This window comes from Parasteatoda tepidariorum, chromosome 3, assembly GCF_043381705.1.
Source record: "Parasteatoda tepidariorum isolate YZ-2023 chromosome 3, CAS_Ptep_4.0, whole genome shotgun sequence".
Lineage (NCBI taxonomy): Eukaryota > Metazoa > Arthropoda > Arachnida > Araneae > Theridiidae > Parasteatoda > Parasteatoda tepidariorum.
Genome location: NC_092206.1, coordinates 84,990,945 through 85,015,938, shown reverse-complemented (window position 1 = coordinate 85,015,938; position 24,994 = coordinate 84,990,945). Strand labels below are relative to the sequence as shown.

The 24,994-nt window shown below is 26.9% G+C and overlaps 1 protein-coding gene and 1 long non-coding RNA gene across 6 annotated transcripts in view; both read right to left on the bottom strand.

The window, feature by feature from the left end:
• Positions 1–12,566, bottom strand: part of LOC107436836 (centromere protein J) — a 46,528-nt gene extending 33,962 nt beyond the window's left edge. Inside the window, exons 1-6 of one of the 5 annotated variants that reach the window (XM_043047411.1) lie at positions 12,418–12,566; positions 10,534–10,595; positions 6,936–7,070; positions 5,099–5,235; positions 4,776–4,961; positions 1,689–2,132 (exon numbers count right to left, since the gene is read on the bottom strand). In XM_043047411.1, the coding sequence (XP_042903345.1) occupies positions 1,689–2,132; positions 4,776–4,961; positions 5,099–5,235; positions 6,936–7,070; positions 10,534–10,579 (948 nt within the window). In that variant the 5' untranslated portion in view covers positions 10,580–10,595; positions 12,418–12,566. Of the gene's footprint in view, positions 1–1,688; positions 2,133–4,775; positions 4,962–5,098; positions 5,236–5,610; positions 5,746–6,935; positions 7,071–10,533; positions 10,596–12,417 lie in introns of all 5 variants that reach the window. The other 4 variants (XM_043047412.1, XM_043047415.1, XM_043047413.1 and 1 more) reach the window with 4 other exon arrangements.
• Positions 12,567–20,137: 7,571 nt separating this feature from the next.
• LOC139425171 (uncharacterized) lies at positions 20,138–23,244 on the bottom strand. The gene is made up of 3 exons (XR_011636452.1): positions 23,111–23,244; positions 21,916–22,217; positions 20,138–20,321 (listed from the first exon to the last, which is right to left on the bottom strand). It is a non-coding gene; the product is annotated as an uncharacterized lncRNA (long non-coding RNA).
• Between the last annotated feature and the right edge of the window lie 1,750 nt (positions 23,245–24,994).

The window sequence follows — 24,994 nt, the reverse complement described above, 5'->3', positions numbered from 1 at the left end:
AAAATTCCAAGAAAAATTATTTTGTGAAACTACCATTTTTCCTAATGTTGAATTTGTGAAACTACCGTTTTTCCTAAAGTTGAATTTGTGAAGGTACCGCTAAACTGTAGTAAATTCGGCCTGGACAGACTTTTTTAAAATTGAAATGCAGTTTTTTCTTTGAAACAACCAAAATCTAAAGTTGACAAAAATCATGATTTTATTTTTAAAAAAAAATCTGATTTTTTTTTAAAAATTATTATTTCTTTTTATTTAAAACTATAATCAAATTTATATTTTCACATATAACAATAAAATTTCTAATAAAATACATTAATAACGCTTAATAACATATATAACTAGAGTAATTAATATTTTTAACTAAAATGCTTAAAACAATTCTACAATTATTACAGAAAATTAAATCACAGTTTCTTTTTTCTTCAAGCATTATGTTTTTACGTATTTATAAAGAAAAAGATCCTATTGTTAGTTAGATAGCAGATAAAGAATAAATTAATTTCGATCAGAAAAGATTAAAAAATCAATCAATCTTAACTACTCTTGTCAGAACAAGTTTTTATTCATCATTTATATATATATAATCCAAGTTTAATAAGTTTTAAAAGTATTTGTAGTTACATAAATATAAAACTGAATTAGTATGATAGAAATATGTTTAATAAATTATTTTACATGCAGCTAAAGGAAAGATACAATTTAAGAGTTACTTACAGTGATTTCATCATAGAAAAAAAAATGGGTGAGAATTTCTCACCCTTTCTCAAAAACAGGGTGAGATTTCAGAAAGTTAAGTGAGATTTCTAAAAACTAAAAAAACACATAAACTCTTGAAAAAGAATCATTTCTTTAATTATAATGCATTTTTAACGTCTTCTATTTTTTAAAGCATTGAATATTTTTGGTGCATCATCATAGAAGATTTCGCCTTTACAAGGTATTTGTCCATCTTACATAAGTGCATAAAGAATTTGAACATCTTACATGAAGAAACCTTACCTATGGTAAACAGAGAAATGTGTTCTTCTTGCAGAGAAATGTGTTCTGAAAGGCGTTCCGTGGTTGTGTTCTGTTGTTCGAAAAGGTTCTGAACAATACTGGTAAATAGGGAAGCTAGATAATGGTGCAGATGTTGAAAATAATGATAGATCCAGGAAGAAAAGTGAAACGGATTTTATTCTAAATGGCGTAATTCGAAGCTTTTTCCAAAATGCGAGAAATTGGCGAATTTTGAAATTGATTTATAGAATGCGCGAATTTCTCACGGTAATCATCTTTCAATGCGAGAAAAGAAAAAAATATGCGAGATTCTCGCGTTCTCGCGCTGTAGTGAAAACACTGACTTAGTTATCCCTTAATTTCACATTTTGTCTTTTCCATTATTTATTTTTAGTTCATTTTTAACTTAAATTACACACATTAATCTCCATAATTTTTCGCCTGCATAAAAACCTTGAATATTGGTGAAAATAGATTTTTAAAAAATCATAATCTTAATAATATAGTTAAAAATTACCCTAAATAAAAAATATTTTTGACTTCAATCAATAATTTTAATTTTTATTATAAAAAGTCATTTGACCAAAAATAATGATTTTAAAAAAATCAAGTGATTCAAGTAATCAAGTGATTAAGTCAAATAAATCATGCCGATGATTAACCAAAATCATACACTAGAGAAAAGTTACCTGGTTTAAATCATCACAGCCAGTATTACTGTCAACCACATGGTTGAATTCGGCATTTTCTGCATCTCTTCCTGGAATCTCACTAGCACTTTTTAATGGAAAGGAAGATTGCTCCTTTACCTTATTAACATGCTGCACATCAGGGTTTAAATTATCACCTATATTTGAAATTGCATGATCAGGCTTTTTAAAGTTGCTAGGAATTTTGTCTCTCTCAATCCTATTTAAGTTAATTTGATCATCCACATTAGTGTGGCATTCACCGAACCGCTCAGGTTCATTGATATCAGAATGAGTGTTTTTGTTCCAAGTAGTAGATTCTTGTTCTTTAAAGTGGACGTAATTTCTGTGAGAAGGTTCCTTGGTGTTTCTCTGAGAGGACATAAAGTTAGAAAGACATTGTTCTGCGTTTCTATTTTGGCTAGACCGTACAAATAGGGTTTCCTGAAAACAAAAATTACACACAGATCATAATGCACACCAGTTCCAGTTATTCTAGATTTACAGTATAAAGGAAACAGGTCATAAGAATGAGATGGCAAAGAAAAAGAAATATATTTTTTTTTAAAGAAAGAAAATGTGTTTAAGGATTAAAAAAACTATTTTGATTTACAAAATTTATTAAAATATAATAAGTGAATTAAATACCTCTAATTCAGCAACATTAAAAAGTCCTAATTACCCTGAGCTCAAACTTCATCAATTTATAGATATTAAAAAGTTCATAATGGAAGATTTTTGAGAATGTAGTTATTTTTTTAACACTTTTTGAAAATTAACCAAATTTTTTTTAAAAAAAAAAAAAACTTAAGAAAATTACGGAATATTGATAAAAAAAAAAGGGGGGGAATTGTAGATTTCTGGTAAAATCTCAAGCCTGAAGTAATAAAAACACAAGTCATAATACTAATATGTACCATAAAATTTCAAATATTTTATCAAACTTAAAACTTAGTTTTATCACACATCTACATATTTACTAAACAAAGTCAACTTAAAATAACTACTAACAATAATTTTAAATATTTCTAAAGAAATATTATTATTCAACATTTTAATAATTTCAATACCTTTTTTAAACTAGATCTTTAGAGATGAACACCATTCTGAATATTTCTCATTTACAAATTTTGAGAGTTATAAAATATATGTAAAATATTGTTTGAAATCTGAGCATTTTGGAGGAAATACACCGATCAATACAAAATGATGTAACATGATATACATACATACAAAATCACTAATTTCATTGTCAGTTTTTTTAAAACCTTACTTTTAAACTTAATTCTTCAAATGATGTAAAATATATTCATGACATTTTTATATTTAATAAGATTACAGGCAATCCTATTCTTTGTCATATAAAGGATTTCAATTTTAGATACATTTTTTGATTCTTAACAGAAACGGATTTTAGAAGTTCTTAAAAAATCTGGATATAAAGTTATCCAACAAATCAAGAATTTGGAAAACACTAATAAATTGAGCCCGGATTTTGATGACCTAAAAAATCTCAACTAATGCCCTTAAAAAGTGCAAAAAATGCCCTTAAAAAGGGCAAAAGATGCCCTTAAAAATGCAAAAATTACACAAAAAATGCCTTAAATAAAGTAAAATATTGAATTAAAAAAATGTTTTGCTCTTTAAAATTATCATGAGTCATTTAAAAAATATAAAGCAATGCAATACTTGTTCTACGTTCACTAAAGTTTGAAAAATATGTTTTATATCCTAAAATAACAAAAANTTTTTATTGAATGAACCATAGAAGGGAGAGAAGTTTCTTTTGTTATCTATCTTAACAGAGAACATGAATAGATTTCCAAAAACTGTCTGTGCGCATGTTCCATATTATTTAGGCGAGGCCATTTGAGTAAATTATAGTTAGAGCACATATCATTTTTAAGTTCGTTTGGTGCTAAATTTTATCAGCATGCCGAAAAGGAAGGATTTGAGTCTTAAAGATAAATTCGAAGTGTTGCAAAACTATGATAAGCTTCATAAATGTAGTCAACGTGAAGCTTCAATGGAGATGGGGCTCATAACTGTTTCAAAGAAGTGATCAGCAAGGAAGAAAATGAAATGGACGAGAATTTTTCACGTTACGTAGCTATTGACAATAACCTGCAAAAATCAGGAGAAAAATCTGATTCTGAAATTGTTACAGACATCAAAAATAGCAAAGTTATTTTCCATCAAGAAATGGAGGAATCAGACTCAGAAGATGAAATAAACTCATCAGTGCCATCTTCAATGGAAGTCAGAAAAGCACATAATGTATTGCAGCAAGCTTTAGAACAAAGAGGAGGAATATCGAAAACTATAAAAACTTCTATAAACTCTCAAATGTTGAAAAGTTAACTTTAAATACTGCAACTCAAGCAATCATTGATCGTTTTTTTTGCAAAACTTTTGTAAATTTAATCTTATGTAGGGTTTTACTTCATTAAAATAATTAAATTAGTTAAAATAAAGCATTAATGTGGTCATTATTTCAGCTTTTAAAGTGTGTACATTTAGAATATATCGTTAAAAAAAAAACTTTTTTTTCAAATGTCGAATCGCCTCTTAATAAAATCAGCCGCTTAATAAAATCAAAAGAGCATAAAACGAAATTGATTTCAATAAACGGCGGGCACTGTACTGATAAAGTGAATAAGAATAGTCAAATTTTCTATCACTTCACACTAAAAATCCCATTAAACTTATGTATCATAAAAAAATGCATGCACTAATTTTACATTTTAACCCATTTCATGAAACTAGTTAAACTAAATGCATCAGTAAAAAAAGCATAAATTTCAAAATTTTTAAATTGAATTAGAAACTTCTATCAAGTCCCTTTTTAAAATCCTTGGGGACAATCTCATTTTTTTTCAATAAAAACAAAAAATCTATACCATACTGGAGAATATCAAAAGGAATACAAATAATTAGCTATCTAAATATTCTAATCATATGCTTAATTTCAATTTAGAAGTGCAATAATGAAACAATGATAACAAATCTGAAGTTGCAAAGTGAAAAAAACAATAAAATGATATTCAAGTAGTGATAGGGATAATATAAGTAATAAAAAAATCAAACCTGCTGTTCAGAGGAGTTATTATCAGTTGTTTTAACTTGTTTAGAAGATTTAGGTTTGTAATATCTATTCAAACCAGACTTTTTTCTTAAAAATGGTCGAACTGGTTTCTTAGAAGGTACACAAGGGAGGTCACAGTTTGGATCAATAGCTTTTGAAGCTTCATGGTTTGGTTTTTTCACTGATTTCTTTAATAAAAAAAATTGAAACATTCTTAATATTGATAAGATACATTATAATTTAAAACAATAACTAGACAATTCTAAATAAGGTGCAATATATCGAACGTTAAGGCTGTTTTTATGTTGTATGACATAAAATTTACCTCAATATTAGTTTTGGAGACAGCCGGACTATTTTCGGTAGAATCATTAAAGCAACGCAATATGTGGCCAGTAACTGAAGAATCGACAGTGGTATTTGAATTTTCAATAGACTGTAACTCAGTAGCATCCAAGTATCCTATAAAAGCACAAAATAACATTATGAGGCTTTATTTTCTAAATCTTTTTTAGTTTTGAAATTATATATTAAAATCAACATTCACAAAAATAAAAGTCTTAGTGATTTGTAAGAGAGATATACTATGATAAAATATACTTTTACAGATAGGAAAACTAAAGTTAAAAAAGCAAATAAAATAATGAAAAAAAATTATATAGATTTATATATTTTTTGAGAATCATAATTCCATATTAAGTGTGTTTATGAGTATGAATGCCTCAGACATGATGAAGATTCAGATATAAAGATTTTTATACAAAGCTAAAGTGATGTTGAAATCATTGGTATGTCACACGTACAAAAAAAAGAGAAAGAAAATAAAACGGTAAATGCCTTTATGTTGACTCATAGGCTGTGAATCTCCTGAACGAACCATGGCTGATTTCTCCCACGGCTTTGGAAATTTTTGCTTTTCTTGAAATAACTGAAACTGTTCCTTTCGCCACTGTTTAATACCATCTAAATCTTCTAAAAAAATTTATAACATAATTAGATAAGAAAATAAAATTATTCACAAAATTATTAAAAGAAGTTAATTTTGCTGAACTAAAGCATAAAATTAACAATAATACAAAGTGTAAAAAAATGTTCCTCATTGAAAAGCTAAATGAATGAAGGTTTTAAGTAATTTTAGGGTCGTCGGGCTACCGAAGCGGGGGTGCCATCTCCTCCGCAGAGGATCAAAATTGTGATGGCATGTCTTCGGATCATCCTCCGGGATGTTTCCCAGACCGTCGCCAGTAGCCCATTGTGCAGCTCTAGTGCGACGTAAATTAGCAACAACAACAACAACAAGTAATTTTAGATATTAATTTTATTTTTAATTACATTTCCTTTTTTTAAAAAAAAATTAATCCATTTAAAAATAAAATAGAAACAATAAGTAGCAACAATAACTAGTTTTTCTCTTTAAATCTATGATATTATAGTAAGTCCTAAGCAAAATAGGAAGCCTACTTTAAAGCTATTGAAATGGGGGAGGGAACTCATACCTACAAACAGGGTTGTAAAAATGCTGCTCCCCCCCCAGAAAAACCAACCCACAGATTTTTTTTTTTTTTTCCAAGAGCTTNTTAAGACACGGTTCCCAGCAGATCACCGAAGTCAAGCATCACTGCCTACGGTCAGTGTGCGAGTGGGTGACCACTTGGATCAGTCTGCGTAGTGACCGAGGATGTGCGGTATTGGTCCTCGTTAAACTGTTCTACCGTAAAGAGCTGAACCTCACTTGCAGGCCGTCGGGCAACCGAAGCGAGGGTGCCATCCCCTCTGCAGAGGATCAAAATTGTGATGGCATGTCTTCGGATCATCCTCAGGGGTGTTTCCCAGACCGTCGCCAATAGCCCATTGTGCAGCTCTAGTGCAACGTAAATTAACTATAACTACAACTTAGTGATTTGTAGGAGAGATATACTATGATAAAATATACTTTTACAGATAGAAAAACTAAAATTAAAAAAGCAAATAAAATAATGAAAATAATTATATAGATTTATATATTTTTCGAGAATTATAATTCCATATTAAGTGTGTTTATGAGTATGAATGCCTCAGACATGACGAAAGTTCAGATAGGAAGAATTTTATACACAACTAATGTAATGTTAAAATCATTGGTATGTCACATGTACATTAGAAGAAAAAAAAAATGCCTTTACGTTGATTCATAGGCTGTGATTCTCCCGAACAAATCATGGCTGATTTCTCTAAAGGCTTTGAAAATTTTTGCTTTTGCTTTTCTTGAAATAATTGAAACTGTTCCTTTCGCCACTGTCCAATACCATCTAAATTTTCTAAAAAAAATTATTACATAATTAGGTAAGAAAATAAAATTATTCACAATTTTTTTTTTTTAAAACAGCTAAATGAATTATTATTTATTAAAAGAAGTCAATTTTGCTGAACTAAAGCATAAAATTAACAATAATACAAAGTGTAAAAAAGTGTTCCTCATTGAAAAGCTAAATGGATGAAAGTTTTAAGTAATTTTAGATATTATATTTTCTTCCTTTTTTAAAAAAATTAATCCATTCAAAACTAAAATAGTAACAATAAGTAGCAACAATAACTAGTTTTTCTCTTTAAATCGATGATATTATAGTAAGTTCTAAGCAAAATAGGAAGCCTACTTTGAAGCTATTGAAATGGGGGAGGGAACTCATACCTACAAACAGGGTTGTAAAAATGCTATTTTTTTTTTTTTTTTCAGAAAAACTAACCCACTAAGTTTTTTTTTCAAGGGCTTTGGCTTTCTTTTTTAAGGGTTCAAAAATTGGTCTTTTTCAAAATAAATTTAGTTTTTCATAGTTTTCTTTAATTCTTGATATTCTTACAGTAAGCCTTGCTGCAAGAATAAATACAATTAATTTGACTAGTGATTAAGCCATTAATGACTATAACTATTAATACATTTTATTATCAATGTCATTTACATTGATAACTTAGCAATATTTTTAAAGGCAGTAATAGAATTCAAATATCTCTGAAGTTACCTATTCTGTTTTGGAATTATAAAAAACTACTAAATGTTAAAGAGAAGAAATAATTTAATTTAAATGAAAAACATCAATTTCCAAAGTAAATTTTTAACATAAAAAATGTATTTATGCAATATGGCATTGCATTACTTTCTCAATGTATTTTTATTTTTTATGTACAATAAAAGAGATCTTCTAGAATAAGCTCCAGCATTTCAATAACAAGGAAAAGATCAGAACAAGAATTCTAGAACATATATTTCACCAGTTAAAAGGTTCTAACATATAAAAGTATCATTTGAAACAATATGTAATAAGACTCACAGGATCAGAAAATAGTATTCAAATGTATTTTTATGAATAAATAAGTTTCCCATTTCCTTGAATTGTAATTCTTAAAATATATAATGTATTATGTTATAACAGTAGTTTCAATAGTATTGTGAATTAGTATTTCCATTTTTTGTGAGAATACCTTGGGACATAATTCATAATTTCTAATAGGAGTTTTTAATAAAGTTGATTAAAAAATTTAAAGCACAGAAAATAAAAGTAATGGAGAGATAAATACTTCTATGTATGTAGTTTATATTTTATTCTATTATAAACTTAATATTTAGAGTTGATTAGGTTAATAATAAAATGCAATTATGAAAAAACCCACTTGAATCTGGCTGGTAAAATCATAAAAACCTTGACTATAATATTTATATTTGAAAATTTAAAAGTTTTTTTTTTTTAAATATTATAATATATCATAATATTATTTAGTAATATTATTATAAAATTATATAATAATATTATTTTAATAATATTAAAATTATAATAAAATATTATAATAAAAAATGCAATTTGAAATGTTCATGAATGTTTCACAATTTTCATCTTAAATATTAAAAATGCTTTTCAGTTTACACTTAAAATTGCATAAAATTAATCATTGATTTGAAAATAAAAATTTGGTTATTTAGAAAAGAAAGTTTAGTAATTTAGTTAAAATTCTTAAATTTATTTTATAAAATATAATTTTAAGATTATGCATGTAGAAGTGAAATTCATATTAAACATATCCATTGATAAGTACATTTAGCATACTATTTAAAAATTGTTTTCATTATTCATACTTAATAGCATTTGGTCTTGAAAATCAATATGATATTTGAAATTATAAATTAAATGTACAATCTGTACGTATAATACAGTAGCATATAATTTGATTGCAGTATTTCAAAAGATCTTTTTATAATTATAAGATAAAGTTCTTCACTCCTTTAAGTAAAACAGTGAAAAAAACTTCAGTTGTTTGAATTTTTTAAGAAATTCGTTTAATTTATTTATTTTCTCAACCTTCGCTTTTATTTTTATTTATTTTAGAATAATTGATTAAATGATTAAGAACTAAGATTAAAGTTATAAAATGCTTAAAATTTTAATTCAATTCTTGGTATTTCTTTATTGAAAAGAGTTTCTTCCAATTGGGATGTATTGTTAGAGATTTACCAGAAGAGTTAGAAATCTATAGGTTATTTTGATTAAAGGAAAAAAATATAATAACTACATTTGGTTATTCCTTTTGCCTTCTCATACACATAAAATATTCTCCAGATGTTATCAAAATAAACAATTCATTTTGCAAATATATGGTAAAAAAAAAAAAAAACTATTATTGTATAACATTTATTTTTGGTATCTTAATTATTTTGTATCTTATTTAGAAGTAATAAATATCTCTATACGAAATTATGATGTTATCATTCAAGATTTGGCTCTTGTAACACTAAAGAAATGCCTTTTTTATTTATTTGTTTTTAACATTTGCAAATTTCTTGAATGTTTCACAATTTTCATCTTAAATATTAAAAATGCTTTTCAGTTTACACTTAAAATTGCATAAAATTAATCATTGATTTGAAAATAAAAATTTGGTTATTTAGAAAAGAAAGTTTAGTAATTTAGTTAAAATTCTTAAATTTATTTTATAAAATATAATTTTAAGATTATGCATGTAGAAGTGAAATTCATATTAAACATATCCATTGATAAGTACATTTAGCATACTATTTAAAAATTGTTTTCATTATTCATACTTAATAGCATTTGGTCTTGAAATCTATAGGTTATTTTGATTAAAGGAAAAAAATATAATAACTACATTTGGTTATTCCTTTTGTCTTCTCATACACATAAAATATTCTCCAGATGTTATCAAAATAAACATTTCATTTTGCAAATCTATGGTAAAAAAAAAAACAACTATTATTGTATAAAATTTATTTTTTGTATCTTAATTATTTTGTATCGTATTTAGAAGTAATAAATATCTCTGTACGAAATTATGATGTTATCATTCAAAATTTGACTCTTGTAACACTAAAGACATGCCTTTTTTATTTATTTGTTTTTAACATTTGCAAATTTCTTTTAATTTATTTTATATTCTGTAATTTTGAAACAAATAAATGAATTGTAAGATATTAGTAGTAGAAACATATAAACTTTGTACTAAAATGTCATTTTGTTATACTTTGTTTGAATTAATTTTAATTCATAGGTCCTCTATTTAAAAGAGCAATATTTCACACTAATAAGATATAATTATATAACACGGGGAGAGGGAATAATTGGATAATGAGCTGGTCTAACTTTATCCCGATAGCTACTCTTTTTTGAAATAGCCACTGTATAACATACTATTAAGAAGTTTCAGAAGCAACACATTTTATTTCAAAATATAAAATTTACCTTTTCAAAAGAAGAGGCGAGAAAAAATTATAAATACCTAATATTTTAAGGACAGCCTGTGGTTTTTGTGTTGACACACTCATGATTTATGTTTCAATTCTAAAATAAGCAACAAATAATATCAATCCAATATTTAAATACACATTAAAACTTATTTCGCTTCATAAAGTTATAAAAGCAATTATCGTATTCTAGACAGAATGTGATAAAAAAATCTTAATGCATGAAAAAATTAGTTGAAAAAATGAAGAATTTTTCTTTCTGTCAGTTAAATGATAATTTTTTAAAATTTTTATATCATTTTTGGAAAAAAATTGTCTTCTTTAATTTAATAATGATTTGCGATTTTTTTATTTTTATTTCACTGGAACAATAAGGAGAGGTGGAAATATTGAGATTTCGAATTATTGAGAACACATACCAGCAGTTTCCCATGCTAATTAACTCTCATAAATGTTAAAATTTTCATACTGTACTTCTATTAGACATAGATAACGTTTTGAAGATGATAAGATATAATTTTCTCCAACTAGTTGGATGAATTCACAGCATGCAATTTAGGGAATATTTCCGTATTGTGATCAGTAACGCCAACTACAATCACCAAGTTGATTTTAAACGGGAAATATTAAAAAAATAAAAACATGCAGAGGTTTGTCTCCCTCTAATTTAAATGCAGTATAAATCTAGATCCCATAATTAGTTGAGTAAAATAATTTCAACAATTATTTAATAATTATATTATAATAATGTAAAATAATTTNATATATTTATATACATTCTGAAACATTACAAACAAAAAAACAATTAATATGAACCAAATCTTTATCATAGGAAAATATTGTTTATGTTTTAAAATTTTAGGAGCCTAGAAATATTCCTGAAATATTTTCATCACTTCTTTGAATCCTTTACAGGGTATCTGCCACATTTTAGATTTTCAAATTCATGACTTAACATAGTTACTATTTTCTCCGAAAAAAACAGAATAATAAATTTAAAAAGCATTATAAAAACGTTAATTGAAATGATAGGTATTACCAAAACTGTTATACTCAGCATCTTCATATTTATTGATTTTTAAAATTAAAAAGCAGAGTAAACAAAGAGTTGAAGCAATAAAATAGCTGAACAAATAATAGCTGAGCAAATAATTTTCATTTTTACTGCAGAATTATATTCTAAAGATACTTTTCTTGTTCATCAGAAAGGTAAGAAATACTCCTGACTTTTCTGTTCTCGCTTCAGGATGAAAAAAAATTTGCCAATAATCCGCTTGCTTCAGCTAGAATTTTAAATTGATAAAATAAAAAAAATAATTAATAACAAAAATTCTGAAATCACAGAAGTTTAAAAGATATTTCGCTCTAGAAATGATGTTTTTTCTTTCATTCTTTAAAAGTACACCATAATTTATAAAGAACATGATATAAACATTTTATATTTTAATAAAATAGGACTCTGAGAGGGGATTTTGTTACAAATTCAGATAATCAGAACACCATGAAATTGGGGGGGGGGGATTCCATTTTAAAAACAACATTTTCGGAGACCTAAATGCATGACTTTCTTTAAAAAAAATAGTTAAAATCATGACAAATTTTGTTCAATACCAAAATTCATGACTTTCCAGGTGCGCGGATACCCTGCCTTTAATAACAATACAAACTCAAAATAAAAAATACACGGACAGGTCGTACAGTTTTTTTAAAAAAAAGACGAATTTGTTTATTAAATCATGTCTATGAAATCATCATGAACGGAGTCGTATTTCGTTCTTGTTTATAAGTTGAAAATAGCTTATTATATGAAAACTGATCCCTATAGCTAACGAAATTCACCATTTTTTACATATATTCAATATTTCTAACAAAATGATTATAAGAAATTGTTTTAAATATAAATTGTTGCACACAAATACCTTTAAAATGTCATTATTTTTCTGACAGAAGAATCAAAATATAGAACGATCATCAAATTAAAGCGCCAGTAGATAACTCAATTGTTGGTTTCTGTCACTAATTCACCGTGATCACTAAGATATGAATTATTTGTTTTTACTGATCGCACTGGTCTTGAGTGCCGGATTTTTCATAGGAACCCGCAAGAGGAAGTGAAAATCCAATTTTTTCGGTGGCAACGAAAAATAGGTTACTTTTTTCAATCATCGTGGCGACTTTTTCCATCTTTAAAATCACCAGTGTTCGTATGAATATTTGTTATTGCTTGTTTAATACATGTGATGAAATTTTACAGCATGTAATGAATATCAGATCTGTTGTCGTAAGTAAAAATTATTATTATGTTAATCGTACATATTTATTGCATTTGTTTTTTTAACTAATTAATTTTGAAAAGATTGCATAAATGTTGATATATTACGTTCCATAAAACTTAAAATCATTCATGTGTTATTTTTCACTGAGAATGAAATTTGTAATGCATTTATAACTCCCTCTATTAGAAAATTGTTTTTAGATGCTTAAATACTAATAGATTTAATTAATAAATAATTATTATAATAATTATTTATTAATACTGTTATTACATAATTAATGCTAATAAGTTAATTACAACTAAGTGACTAACTACAACTTGATTCGAAAACTTTGGTTTTACTAACTGGTAATTAGATATTAGAAAATCATTTTTCTTCGTTGACTATGTATATCAGTGTTTTTTAACCTTTTTGGTATAATGGACCCCCTTTAAAATTTTTTAAGTCACGGACCACCCCCCTGTGAAAGAAATAATTTTAAAAAACATCAATTATTAGAAAACATTTAATTTTATTATTTTAATGGTATACAAAATTTTTAATGTGAAAGTTGTTGCCCACTTTTCCTCAATAAATTGAATTGAGGAATGGTTTTCGAACAAAGAAATGCGCATATCATGTTCAACATTCAATCGATTTCGATGTTTTGTTTTTATTCTCACTAAAGGGAGAAATCTCGCTTCCCAAAGATACACTGTAGCAAACGGAATTATAGCTGTCATAGCTCGCTTTACAAGCAATTGGTAAGCTTCTCTCACAGAAGACCAGAACTTTCCGAGCTTTTTTTAATCGAAATCAATTTTTAACAGGGTCTTTTTTCTAGGATCAATAAACTCATAATTGGCAAGGTTCATATTATCGATACAGTCAATATCACAAAGATCTTTGTGATATTGACTGTATCGAAAGAGATTCCCAAGTAGCACTTAATATTAGATAACATCAGAAAATCGGTAAAATCTAACGCTATCTTGCACAACTTCTAATATTAGAAAGATACAAGAGGTCGTTGTTTGCTTTGCATTATATAATATTAGATTCTATGCAAACTAATATAATACCATAATATTATTTTGCATTAGTTTTAATGCTATATAATATTAGATTTTGTATTTTCTGATATTATCTTGCGTTGCTTTTTGGAGTAAGCAAGAGGAAGATATGGATGGTAGTGGAGTAATTCGGTAATATAATTTTACTTAATTTTCTGTATTGTTGTGAAGCAGTAAAACATAGAACAATAGTTTTATGTCATTCCATGCATTATTTACTTAGCAATACAGAAATACTACTAGTAGATAAAATTATATTAGCGAATTCTGCTACCTTCCATTTTCCTCCTTCTTACTCCAAAGTATATTTTATGTTCAGCTGATTTTTTTGAATATTTCAAACTTAATTAGGAAATAATATTATATCGCAACTTTTATTGATATTTTTGATTGATATACAAATTTTATATCATTAATAATTTTCAAGTCTTTAATTTTAAAATGTACTCTTGAATTTTTTTTTTTTTTAAAAATGAGCTTATTTTATAAAAATCTCAATTGAATTTGTAATATATAGATAGTTTTTAAAATGCGTAACTTAAGTCATTTGTAATTTCACAATTATCATTCATTATTTATGTTCTTCAGAATATTGTAAATTAAGAAAATATTGTAAATTAAGAAAACCACTCTACATAATTGCTAAGTTAAATTTACATTTTAATTGAGTTGAAAATTTACCTTAACTTTTTTTCTTTCTATATAACTAAGTCATTCATTTCCAAAAATATTAAAATAAAATTATATTTCGAATTTTTAAATTGTTATTTTTTGTAATAACTGAGACAGACAATAAAGAAAATTGAAAAATATTCAAATTATTTACCTGCATAAATTATTTCACTTCTATCACTGAAATTAAATCGAGACATTCTTACGTAACTTTATCCTCTTAGAATATGAAATTTTACTTACAAAACACTCGAAGCAAAACCTTAAGGCACCTGTACAAATATTTTCAGGGAGTGGAAACAAAAAAAGCCTTTATGAATTTTATTTAAAAAAACTTGCAATTATTTGTAATGTAAAAATAATTTTACATTGGGACATTAGAGATTTTTATTTAATTAAAATTTAGATAACATTTAAACGTCAAAACCAAGAAGAAAAAAAAAGCAAATATTGCATTTTATCATTATTAAATTTGTACAAACATTTAATTGCATGCAAGAATAAGACGAAAAAGCATAACATACTTTTTTACTATAAGTTTCCTTTTGTATTGATCCAAATTTGACTACCACCAGTTACTTTTTAAAAACCTTACTGTCACAAAATTTTTCTTTAAAATCAATCAATTCATTGTTTGTATTTCGCTGATAAGAGTTTATGCATTATGAACATAGTAAAAACAAACATAGCATTATAGGAAAACGTCTTGAATGGGACTTTTTTTTAAAAAAAAAGAAGATGCAATCATACATGTTTTCACACAGAATATAAAAGACCTTTCAGATGAAAGTTTAAGCAATATTCTTTTCTAAATTGATTAGGAATTTTTATCGTAATATAAATGTTATTCAGTCAGAAAATTTTTTTTACGGTTATAATTATTTTACAATTATATGATTTTAAACATGATAAAAATAAAAAAGCATAAACTTTTTGTCACAAATTTCAAATGAATAATTATGTGAAAATTTCCAAAATTAAAATAATAAACATAATGTTGATGATGAAAATCCTTACGAGTTTGAGTTATAATAATAATCAGCATTAAAAAAAATTGCTTCCGATACTGAAAGATTAAAAATAACCAAATTTTAAATATATTCAATTGTTTCCATGATACGTAAGCACTATCGACTAAAAATATTTTTTAACGTCATATTTTATAAAATTTTATCAATGCAAATATTATACCTGACAAATCAAATTTTTTTTAAATGTTGAAGATTGTTGTTGTTGACAAAGTTGTATAAGAAATTACACGCTACAGTAATTAAGAAAAAAAAATCCATAATTAGCATAACTATTTCACAGCATAATAATTTTATTGAAAAACAAAACACACTGTAATATAAATTTCATCCAATTGTAAATGCAATACCTTACCTTCATTGTTTGAAATTAACGTCGATAACCTTTTGGTGAAACAAAAGTTAAAAATACTTAATTGTTATTAAATAAAATAATTTTTTTTCATGACTTGAAACTGTTTGATACAGTTTGAGTTTACTCTTCCAATTGTTAGTCTTTATTTATTTGATAATATATTTCCAAGCTGTCATCAAATGCTTTGATGAAAAATTCAGCAACAGTTTGTATGCACCACAAAAAACAGGGCTGAGCTTCACAAGTTTCCCTCTTTCTTCAAACTTTAACATGACATCTTTCTTCAACATGAGGACTTTCCGCCACAGCAGATTTAAAGTGATCCTTGCTGAATATCCACACTGGTTAAATCATTCGCAGTAAGGATTGAACTTAGAATTCCATCAGAGTGTGCAGTTTCCATTTGTAGTGTTCAACAGTTTCTTGATAGTAGATTTCCTTGAAGATGAAAAGCTATACTGAAATTTAAGAAGAAAATAAATTAGATTTTACAATGAAGAACAGAAAAAAAAGAAAACAAATTTGAATCTATTAAACATTGAATATTTATTTGAAACTTTAATTATTTAATTTAAAAATGTTTTTTAGAAATTGTAATATCCTTTACAACGAAATTCAATGGGTAAATTCTGGAATCGATACTAGCGTCAAAAAAATTTCGTTAGTGTCACACAAAAAATAACACAGTGGGAAGGAGATTAACTAAAAGAATTTAGCTCATAAGCGCTCCCAAGCAAACTATCACATATTTCTTTTTTTAAAAAAAAAAATTTAAATTGCAAAACCTTTCAATTTATTTTATTAAACCTGAAAATAACTACTCACTATGTGACAAGTCAACAAAAAGAGTGCCGAAAAGTATTAAATAAACAAACGCTTATTTTAAAAATCGTTTAATTTATAAGTACGTCAATGTAAAAAGATACTATGAGACTTCAAAATCATCAATTTATGGTTGAAAAAACCATATAGAAGGAGAATTCTTTAACAATTTACATATCATACTTCAAAGTTGTAATATATAATATTAAATATATTTTTTCATAACGTTCTCTAAAAGTCAGTATAACTAAATTTTGTCACATTTATTTTTTTATTGTTTAATTTTCAATTATCGGATCACAAATTCATTAAGTTGATTATAAATAATTCATAAAATACTTGGTGAATCCAGTTTTTAAAAAACGGTTAATCCTTTGCTGGGCATTAATTTCATATTAAAAAAGAATAATTACGCTTTTATTAAAATGTAGTAGGGTAATTTCTAAAATATGAAATTAAAACTATAAGTACTGTCGAAGTTATAATTCGAAAATTGAATTAATAAAATTTATTTAAAAATGCTAAACGTTGTAACATAGGGAAAAGTTACACGAGAACATGCCTATTCAATATTAAAGTAAAACTAAATCGCCCGCCAATTGTTGGACAAGAAGATGGTCGTTCACGTGTCTCCATATGAGTAGCATGAGGGAGGGGGGTAGGCTTTTTTTTGTTGATAGAAAACTGTTCCTTTATTTTGATTTTTTTGTATATATGCATATTAATTTTTCATATGAGTGTATATTTATTTATAAATGTATATATATAACTTAAAATAAAGGAACAGTTTTCAAAAAACAAAAAGCGTGCTTCCCCCTCAGGCTACACCTTGGTTTCGAAAAAACAAGGTACCATGTGCAAAAAATGCAGCGAAATTTAATTTACACATGGCTGACAACAAATATTTTTGTTCGTAACAATTATTTTTAACTGTTCCAGTGAGTTTTTTTTCCTTTGAAAACATACTGGGGAAAATAAGAGATAGCTTTCAAAAATTAAGAATTCTCAATAACAGTCGATAGTGTTAAAATTTTTTTTGATCTGAAAATTCCTGTGAAAATACTATTTTAAACAATTTATTGTTGTTAAAAGTCGTTTTTGTTGCGAATTAATAAATGGACTATGACGAGGCATTTAGTTTTTTACGCTAAATCCTTTGAATTGATCGGCACAATAGTTTTGAAGTAATAGGGATTCTATGCACAAAAAGTACTATTTTGCACTTGTACATATTTAAGCTTCTGACATTGCTATCTAAAAAAATAAGGTATTGTTCCCTATTGCTATTTTAACAGATAAGGTATTGTTCCGTATATTTTTGACGTTTAATAAGTATCAGTTACATTTTTATTTTGTTTTGTTTAATTAAACAGTATTATAGTTGCACTGTAATTATAAAGAATAAAGCGTTTGCAACGTTTAAACTACCATCTTTGTCATATAGACTAAAGTTAATTTCTTTCAAATTAGCACAAAAATAAAAAACTTAAAGAAATAAGTTTCTTTTTTTTTTTGTTGTTGTTACTTACACTTTACTTGACAATGTCAGGTGCGTAAACTAGTCAAAATTTGTACCATGTATACATAACCGTGGTAGCTTCTGCGCCATAACTTCTGTAGATTAATAATTTGTTTTATAACTGGCGTTAAGCGACTGACCTATATTTTGCTTTACGAATATCAATGTTCAATTTGAAACCTTGCAATTTTGAACCCAACACAGAAGACAAGGATACTCTTATATTAGTATAGAGCAAACTAGAATGAATGAACCCTTTTTGAATTCGTGATAGAACTAACCCACATTTGCCTTAAATGGAAAGAAAAACCATTGAAAAATCTCACGTGAATCCAGATGGCAATCAAATTCTCAACAATGATCCGTCAATTATTGATGATATTTTACGTCAGCACTGCAACCAGTGCGAGCCGGCAGCATAATTTGTAACGACCTGCCGTAGCTCTACCTCTTGAGTGATTGCAACTCATAGACTAGTATGAGTACACCTGGTAGGCAGCTTATTGAATTTCATATTATTCGATTTCGTAAAATATATATGAATGCAATGCTTCCAAAAGATCTAAATAGTCTTTTGTTAGCTAAAACAGGCGCTCAAGGTCAAGCAATTTCTTACCACTTACTATGAAGAGGCTACTTGACAGTTTGCTAATGTGTTGATTTTTTTTTTAAGATTTTCGTTTCAAATTCTATTTCTACTATACTAGTAACACTGATACAGGAGTTGATAATTTTTATTCATGCATAATTATTCACGTCTAGTTTAAGAAGTTAAAACAAATTTAGTTAATATTTTTTATCATTTTAGTAATGCTAATGGTATTTGTAAGTTAATTCCAAATATTTTCGAGTTAATTAATTAAGTTAATTTTAAATTATATATATAAAAGTTCAAAATGAAGATAAAAGAAAGGAAAATTATAGACATATGAAAAAAAGGGGAGGGGGAATAATAATAAAAAAAATAACAAACAACTGATTTAAAAAAAAAAAGATTAAATTTTTTTTTAAAAAAAACCGGAAAATAAAAGATACATATATACTATGTATAAGTAGGTTCAAAATGTAGAAAAAACATGGAAAAATTACAGAACAATGAAAAAAGAGAATAGACAAATAATAAGAGAATTCGGAAAGAAAAAAAAATAAATATCCGGGGGAAAAAGATATCTTTTTATCAGCCAACACGATTATATATGCAAAAAGAAGTGCTTTCTAATATTGTAGCAATATAGCCAAAGCGAAATTTATCAATACAATAGTGTGAGGAATAATAAAAAAAATATAACCCTTTTTGTATTTATTTAATATATACATACTCACACACATATATATATATATAGGCTATATGAACTAGGTTTTATTCAAGTATTATTTAAGTCTAAGGGCTAATTGTTATAAATATATATACATAATTATAACAATTAGCCAATACATTCTATTTCCTCCCTTTCATTTTTATTAGATATCTCTCTTAGAAATAAATTATTTCGCTCTTACATTTATTAAATTACTTATAAACTGAAACATTTATTATTTTTTTGTTTTTAAGAAATTAAAAATTTAATGGAATATTATTAAGGCTATTTATAATTAATCTTTAATTTTAGTATGGACTAATTTAAATATTGAATAAAAATATAATTTGTAAACGTAATATTTATATATTTTTTGTTTAAAACGTAATGAAACAAGTGCGTATTAAAAAAGAAAATACTACTGAGGAAAAAGTGAAACTTTAGATCACTAAAATTAATTGACAATATTACAGGGGGTTTCGCGATGACCACCCTTATTATGTATGTTTTCACAATAATGATCAGCTGGTACATGAATAAGCAATTAACTGAATCAACGACTAAATTATTGAAAAAAATAAATAAATAACCAGATCAAAGAATGAGTCTCTTTATTATTACATCCATTCATTCCAATCCGGATATCCTGGATCATCTTCAAATTCATCTTCCTAAGTTAATTCGTCTTCTCCTTCTCCTCTTGAATTTTCATTTTCTTTGGCATCAAATTCTCTATTCCTTCTGTTTCTGCTGTAGGTGTCATAATTTCTAGCAATTTCAATCCCTTACTCGAAGCAGGCCCTGCAATAAACAAAATGAACTTTGACTTATTTATTTTTACTAGGTGGGTGATGATCCCGCCCCCTGCTCACTTGATGGCCTCTCATATCTTTTCTTCCTTTGAAATTCCATACTTCCCTCCCACAAAAAAAGAAAAAAAAATTAATAAATTTGTTTATAAAATAAATAATTATAATTGAATGAAAAAATCATTTTGCTAAAACATTAATTGTTACAAAGTGAACGATCACTTGGATTCATAAAATAATCAATTGAACTTAAAAGAAATATTTAAACTTAGGAATGTTGATTTCGTAATTTCAAGTTTTTGCGCAGGAATTGAATAACCCTTACGATTTTTTGGCACAGAGAGATCTTTTTAAAGAAATTTTTGCTACTAATGTTTCTTTATTTTTTTCTTCTTATACTAAGCATACTTAGTTTTAGTGTGTCAATTACATATTGTTTAAAATTTAAATAAATTATTAAAATTTTATTTTAAAAAATTATTTAAAATAGAAATTTTATTTTAATGGAACCAAAAGCCTCTTTTTTGATTAAAAAAGTGTGTTTATTGAAAAAAATATTATTTTAAAATGGCTAAAGCATAATTATATCCAAAAATAAATACCTAAGTTATTAATAGGTAAAGATTTATCAATTAAGTAAATGTTTGAAATTGAAACACAAATCTTACTTTCAAAACTAAAAATGAATGCAAAAATTAAAATTTATTAAATGGTAATTTGAACACTCGGACAGACAGACTTCACATCGTCTAAAAATTTTTGCTATTAAGCTGTATGTATGTATGTATATATATATATATATATATATATATATACACAACTTATTTTATGAGTTCTATATACTAACTTGCAGCTTATGCTCAGTAAATAAAACTTATTAATTTTCTTCGTTTTTCTTTTTATCCTTTTTTTATTTATTTATTATGCTATATACAACGAAGAGCCATTACATTAGGGCCACCCTCCATCTATAACAATAGGCTCGCCCAGGTTTTCTTGGGGCACATTAGGACCCATAATCCTCATAGAACAATCCCTGACGTCTGTAAGCTACTTGAACATAGTTGCAGACCACGTTCACCCATTCATGGTTCAACAGCTTTTCCTGCAGGGGGTGGTGTTTACCAACAGGATAATGCACCATGTCATAAGGGTCGAATCGTCATGGATTGGTTCGAGGAACATTCCAGTGACTTTCAAGTCACGCCTTGGCCCCCAAATTCACCTGACCTTAATCCAATAGAGCATTTGTGGTCCTACTTGGAAAAACAAATTCGTGCTGCCACGCTATCCCCTCGCAATGTGAGGGAATTGCAGGACCAGTTGGTGAGCGCTTGGTACCAGATACCTGACTACCTATCAGCACCTTGTGGAATCAATGCCACGGCGGGTGCTAGTAGTTTTGAGGGCTAAAGGTGGTCCTACATATTATTAGCAGGGTGGTCATAATGTAATGGCTCTTCGGTGTATATTTCTTAAGGTTGGAGTATTAAAAGTCAATAAAAAATATGAAAATAAAAATTATAATAAAATAATGTAATAAAACAATATAATAAATAAATCATTAATTGAATAAAATTGTTTACTTTTAGTATGATTTACCAGTACGTCGACTTATCAACGATTTTTTGAAATGCTTATTTTCATTCTCCAGAGGATTTATGGTATTTTGTGGATCCGATTTGTTCACAAACTCTCCTCTGGAGTGTTGTTGTGTGTTCACCCTGCGCCAAAAGCTTTTGAACACCTTTGTATTGCGCAGCCTGGTCACTATAGATTATACCAGTTTCGGGATGGCAGTACCGGTGTATTATTGGCCACAAATCCCTCTTTTTCTTCTCTGCTGTTAAAATGAACAATCCTTCTTTGTTCTCTCTACAGTACATACCTGAAATGATAATTTATACCAAATAAAAATTATCCTAAGATAAACCACAAAATAAAGACGAAAACAAATTTAATAATAATTACAGTCTAATAAAAGAATATTTAAAACCAAAATATAAAAAATTTTGTATCTATGAAAAAGGTATTAAATCCGTAATAAAGATCAAAATAACCTAATTTATCTATTTTGTTTCTATTTTCGTTAATTTTGTAAATGCTTAGCAAACGCGGTTTGTGTGTGAGAGGCAGTTTTTCTTCCTCTGTTGTATTTTCTTCTGGTTAAAAAAGTTTCATGGACCATGATTGTGTTGTCTGCAAAATAATTTGATATTAAATACGTTGCTAACATAATTAAAATCGTTTTTTTTTACAATAACTATGATTAGTATGAAAAACAGAGGGAAAAAAACTGAATAATTTTTGATTGCTGGCAGTGGATGACGTATTTGGACTCATTCTTTAAGGTCCCAGAGTCTGACCTCAAATATGCTAATTAGTTAGTGAAGACGATGTTTTAAGCCACGAAACCAGATACAAAAACGTACTTTTATAAATTAAAGTACCTTTTTTTCCCGAAGGATTTAGATTTCTGTTCTCCAAAATATAGGGTGTACCCGCTATCTGGGAAATATGAACCCCGTATGCTTGTAAAATGACGGATTGTAAAATTTAAACCCTGACAAATTAAGAACATTTTATTCTGCTTAATAATATATTGAACAATAAACAATACTGGAATAATAATTGATTTCACAAAATAAACTTAAAATAAATTTTTAACAGTAATCAAGTTGTTAATAAGATAGCAGCAAATTATTTTTAGTTAATTAAACATGAAAACGATTTCAGACAGTTCAGCACAATTAATGACAACAAAACATAAAAATGACTCACCCCGAAATTAATAAAGCTAATAGCTATCGATAAATAAAAATTAATCTTGAACGTATCATTGTAATTTCTTTGGGAGCTGGCCCAGAAAAGAAATATTATAACCATCTACATCACAACGAAATCGTAAATTAATTTGCGCAGTGGCGAAAAATAAAGTAAAGGTATAAGTGCGAAAATGAAACTTACTACTGCGCAGACTCCTGCAAAAATTGTGCTGACATCTCTGAATTAGAATTAAACAAAGTAAATGATATTTAATGAAATGATGTTGCTATCTTTTAAGAGTTACAATTAGGTTTTAAAGCAATTAATTCAAATTGAAAACTAATTAAATATTAATAAATGATAAAATTTTTAAAACTAAACAGACCCTATAGTTTGCAATTAAATATTAAATTAAACTCTATGAGTAAAAATCTGTTTTAATAACAAAATTCTTGATTATAAAATATTTTTGATTGCAAAACAATAGTTAAAAAAAACTATTTACTTTTGGCTCATAGTTGCGTTCTGTCAGCTCAGTTTTATGATTTTTAGAGAAAACTAATTAAGAAGATGTCTTTAAAGGAGAAGTAGTGTTTAAAATGTTGCAAAGAGAAGGAATAATAGAAATTTAAACTAAGCGAAATAACGAAAATGAAATAAAAAAAATTTATAAAAATAATTAAAAATCAAGAAAAATTTTAAAAAAATTAAATTCAAATTGAGTTAGAATTGTATTTTATACTATTTTGATTTGCGCCAAGTTTTCTAAGCAAATTTATTATCATACCATCACAGATAACGTTAACCATCACAGATAACCTCTTGATATTTTGAAAGTATCAGAATATTGAACATTATGGGGTTAAATGTAGGCTTTAATACAATGAAAAACAATGCCTTATTTTAGTTGTCCTAATATAATTCGAAATAAATTACGCTTTCACACACTTAACCTATTTTTAGGTTAACTAAAATAATAAGATCAAGTTTAAAGCATTTTTACATGTTTTTATTAATAATAAATGAATCAATGAAGCAATTTAAATTATGGATAATTTATGAGTTAAGATTTATTTGGATTCTTGGTGACTACTTAAAAAATTAACAAAAGCATTTGGAATCATTAAAAAAAGAAAGAAGGAAAATATTATTTACCAGGTCCTACTAATTGGTGGTAATTATGTGAAGCAATAACTTCACATATCTCGCGCAGGATATGAATAATAATCTGAGACGGTTTCGCATGAAATGGATGGCAAACCTCTTGATCTTTTCCATGAATTTAGTTCCAGAATTAGATCAGTAACTTTCATCTTTGATATAAACATTATAACAATCGCCAAAATATCGTTGAAAAGTACTTTGCGCCCGTTAAAAAAAATTTTATCTGTGGGTGCAACAGTTGAATTGCAGCCAGTTACGTATTTGTTTTTGCAAGTATGCCGAAATTTTAATTTAGACTTTTCCACATAGGTCGTTTTTATATCTAACCTAACGACCATTTCGGACATTTTGGTGATGGACTTGATAAATTAGGTAAAAGTCCAACTTCTTGTGCAAATTCCATTGCTGTTTCTTCTGTTTTCAGAATCCTATACATGTTGAAAATGCTGATATCTTTTAAAAGCACCTGTGTTTCGTGGCTCTTAAATAAGCATTCGATGAAAAGATGGTCTCGATCACTGCGTTGCAGAGCAAAGAATGACCACTAAAATGATATAGTTCTAAAGAAAATAATAAGTCAATTACATTTTCCGGGGTTTTTGCCATTCAGACAGTCTGACACCATGGATTCCGGGACATTTCTTTTGTGGACAGTCTGGCACAGTTCAACAGGGAAATTCATGGTTTCGAGGATGATGGTCATTAACATTAACTATATATATATATATATATATA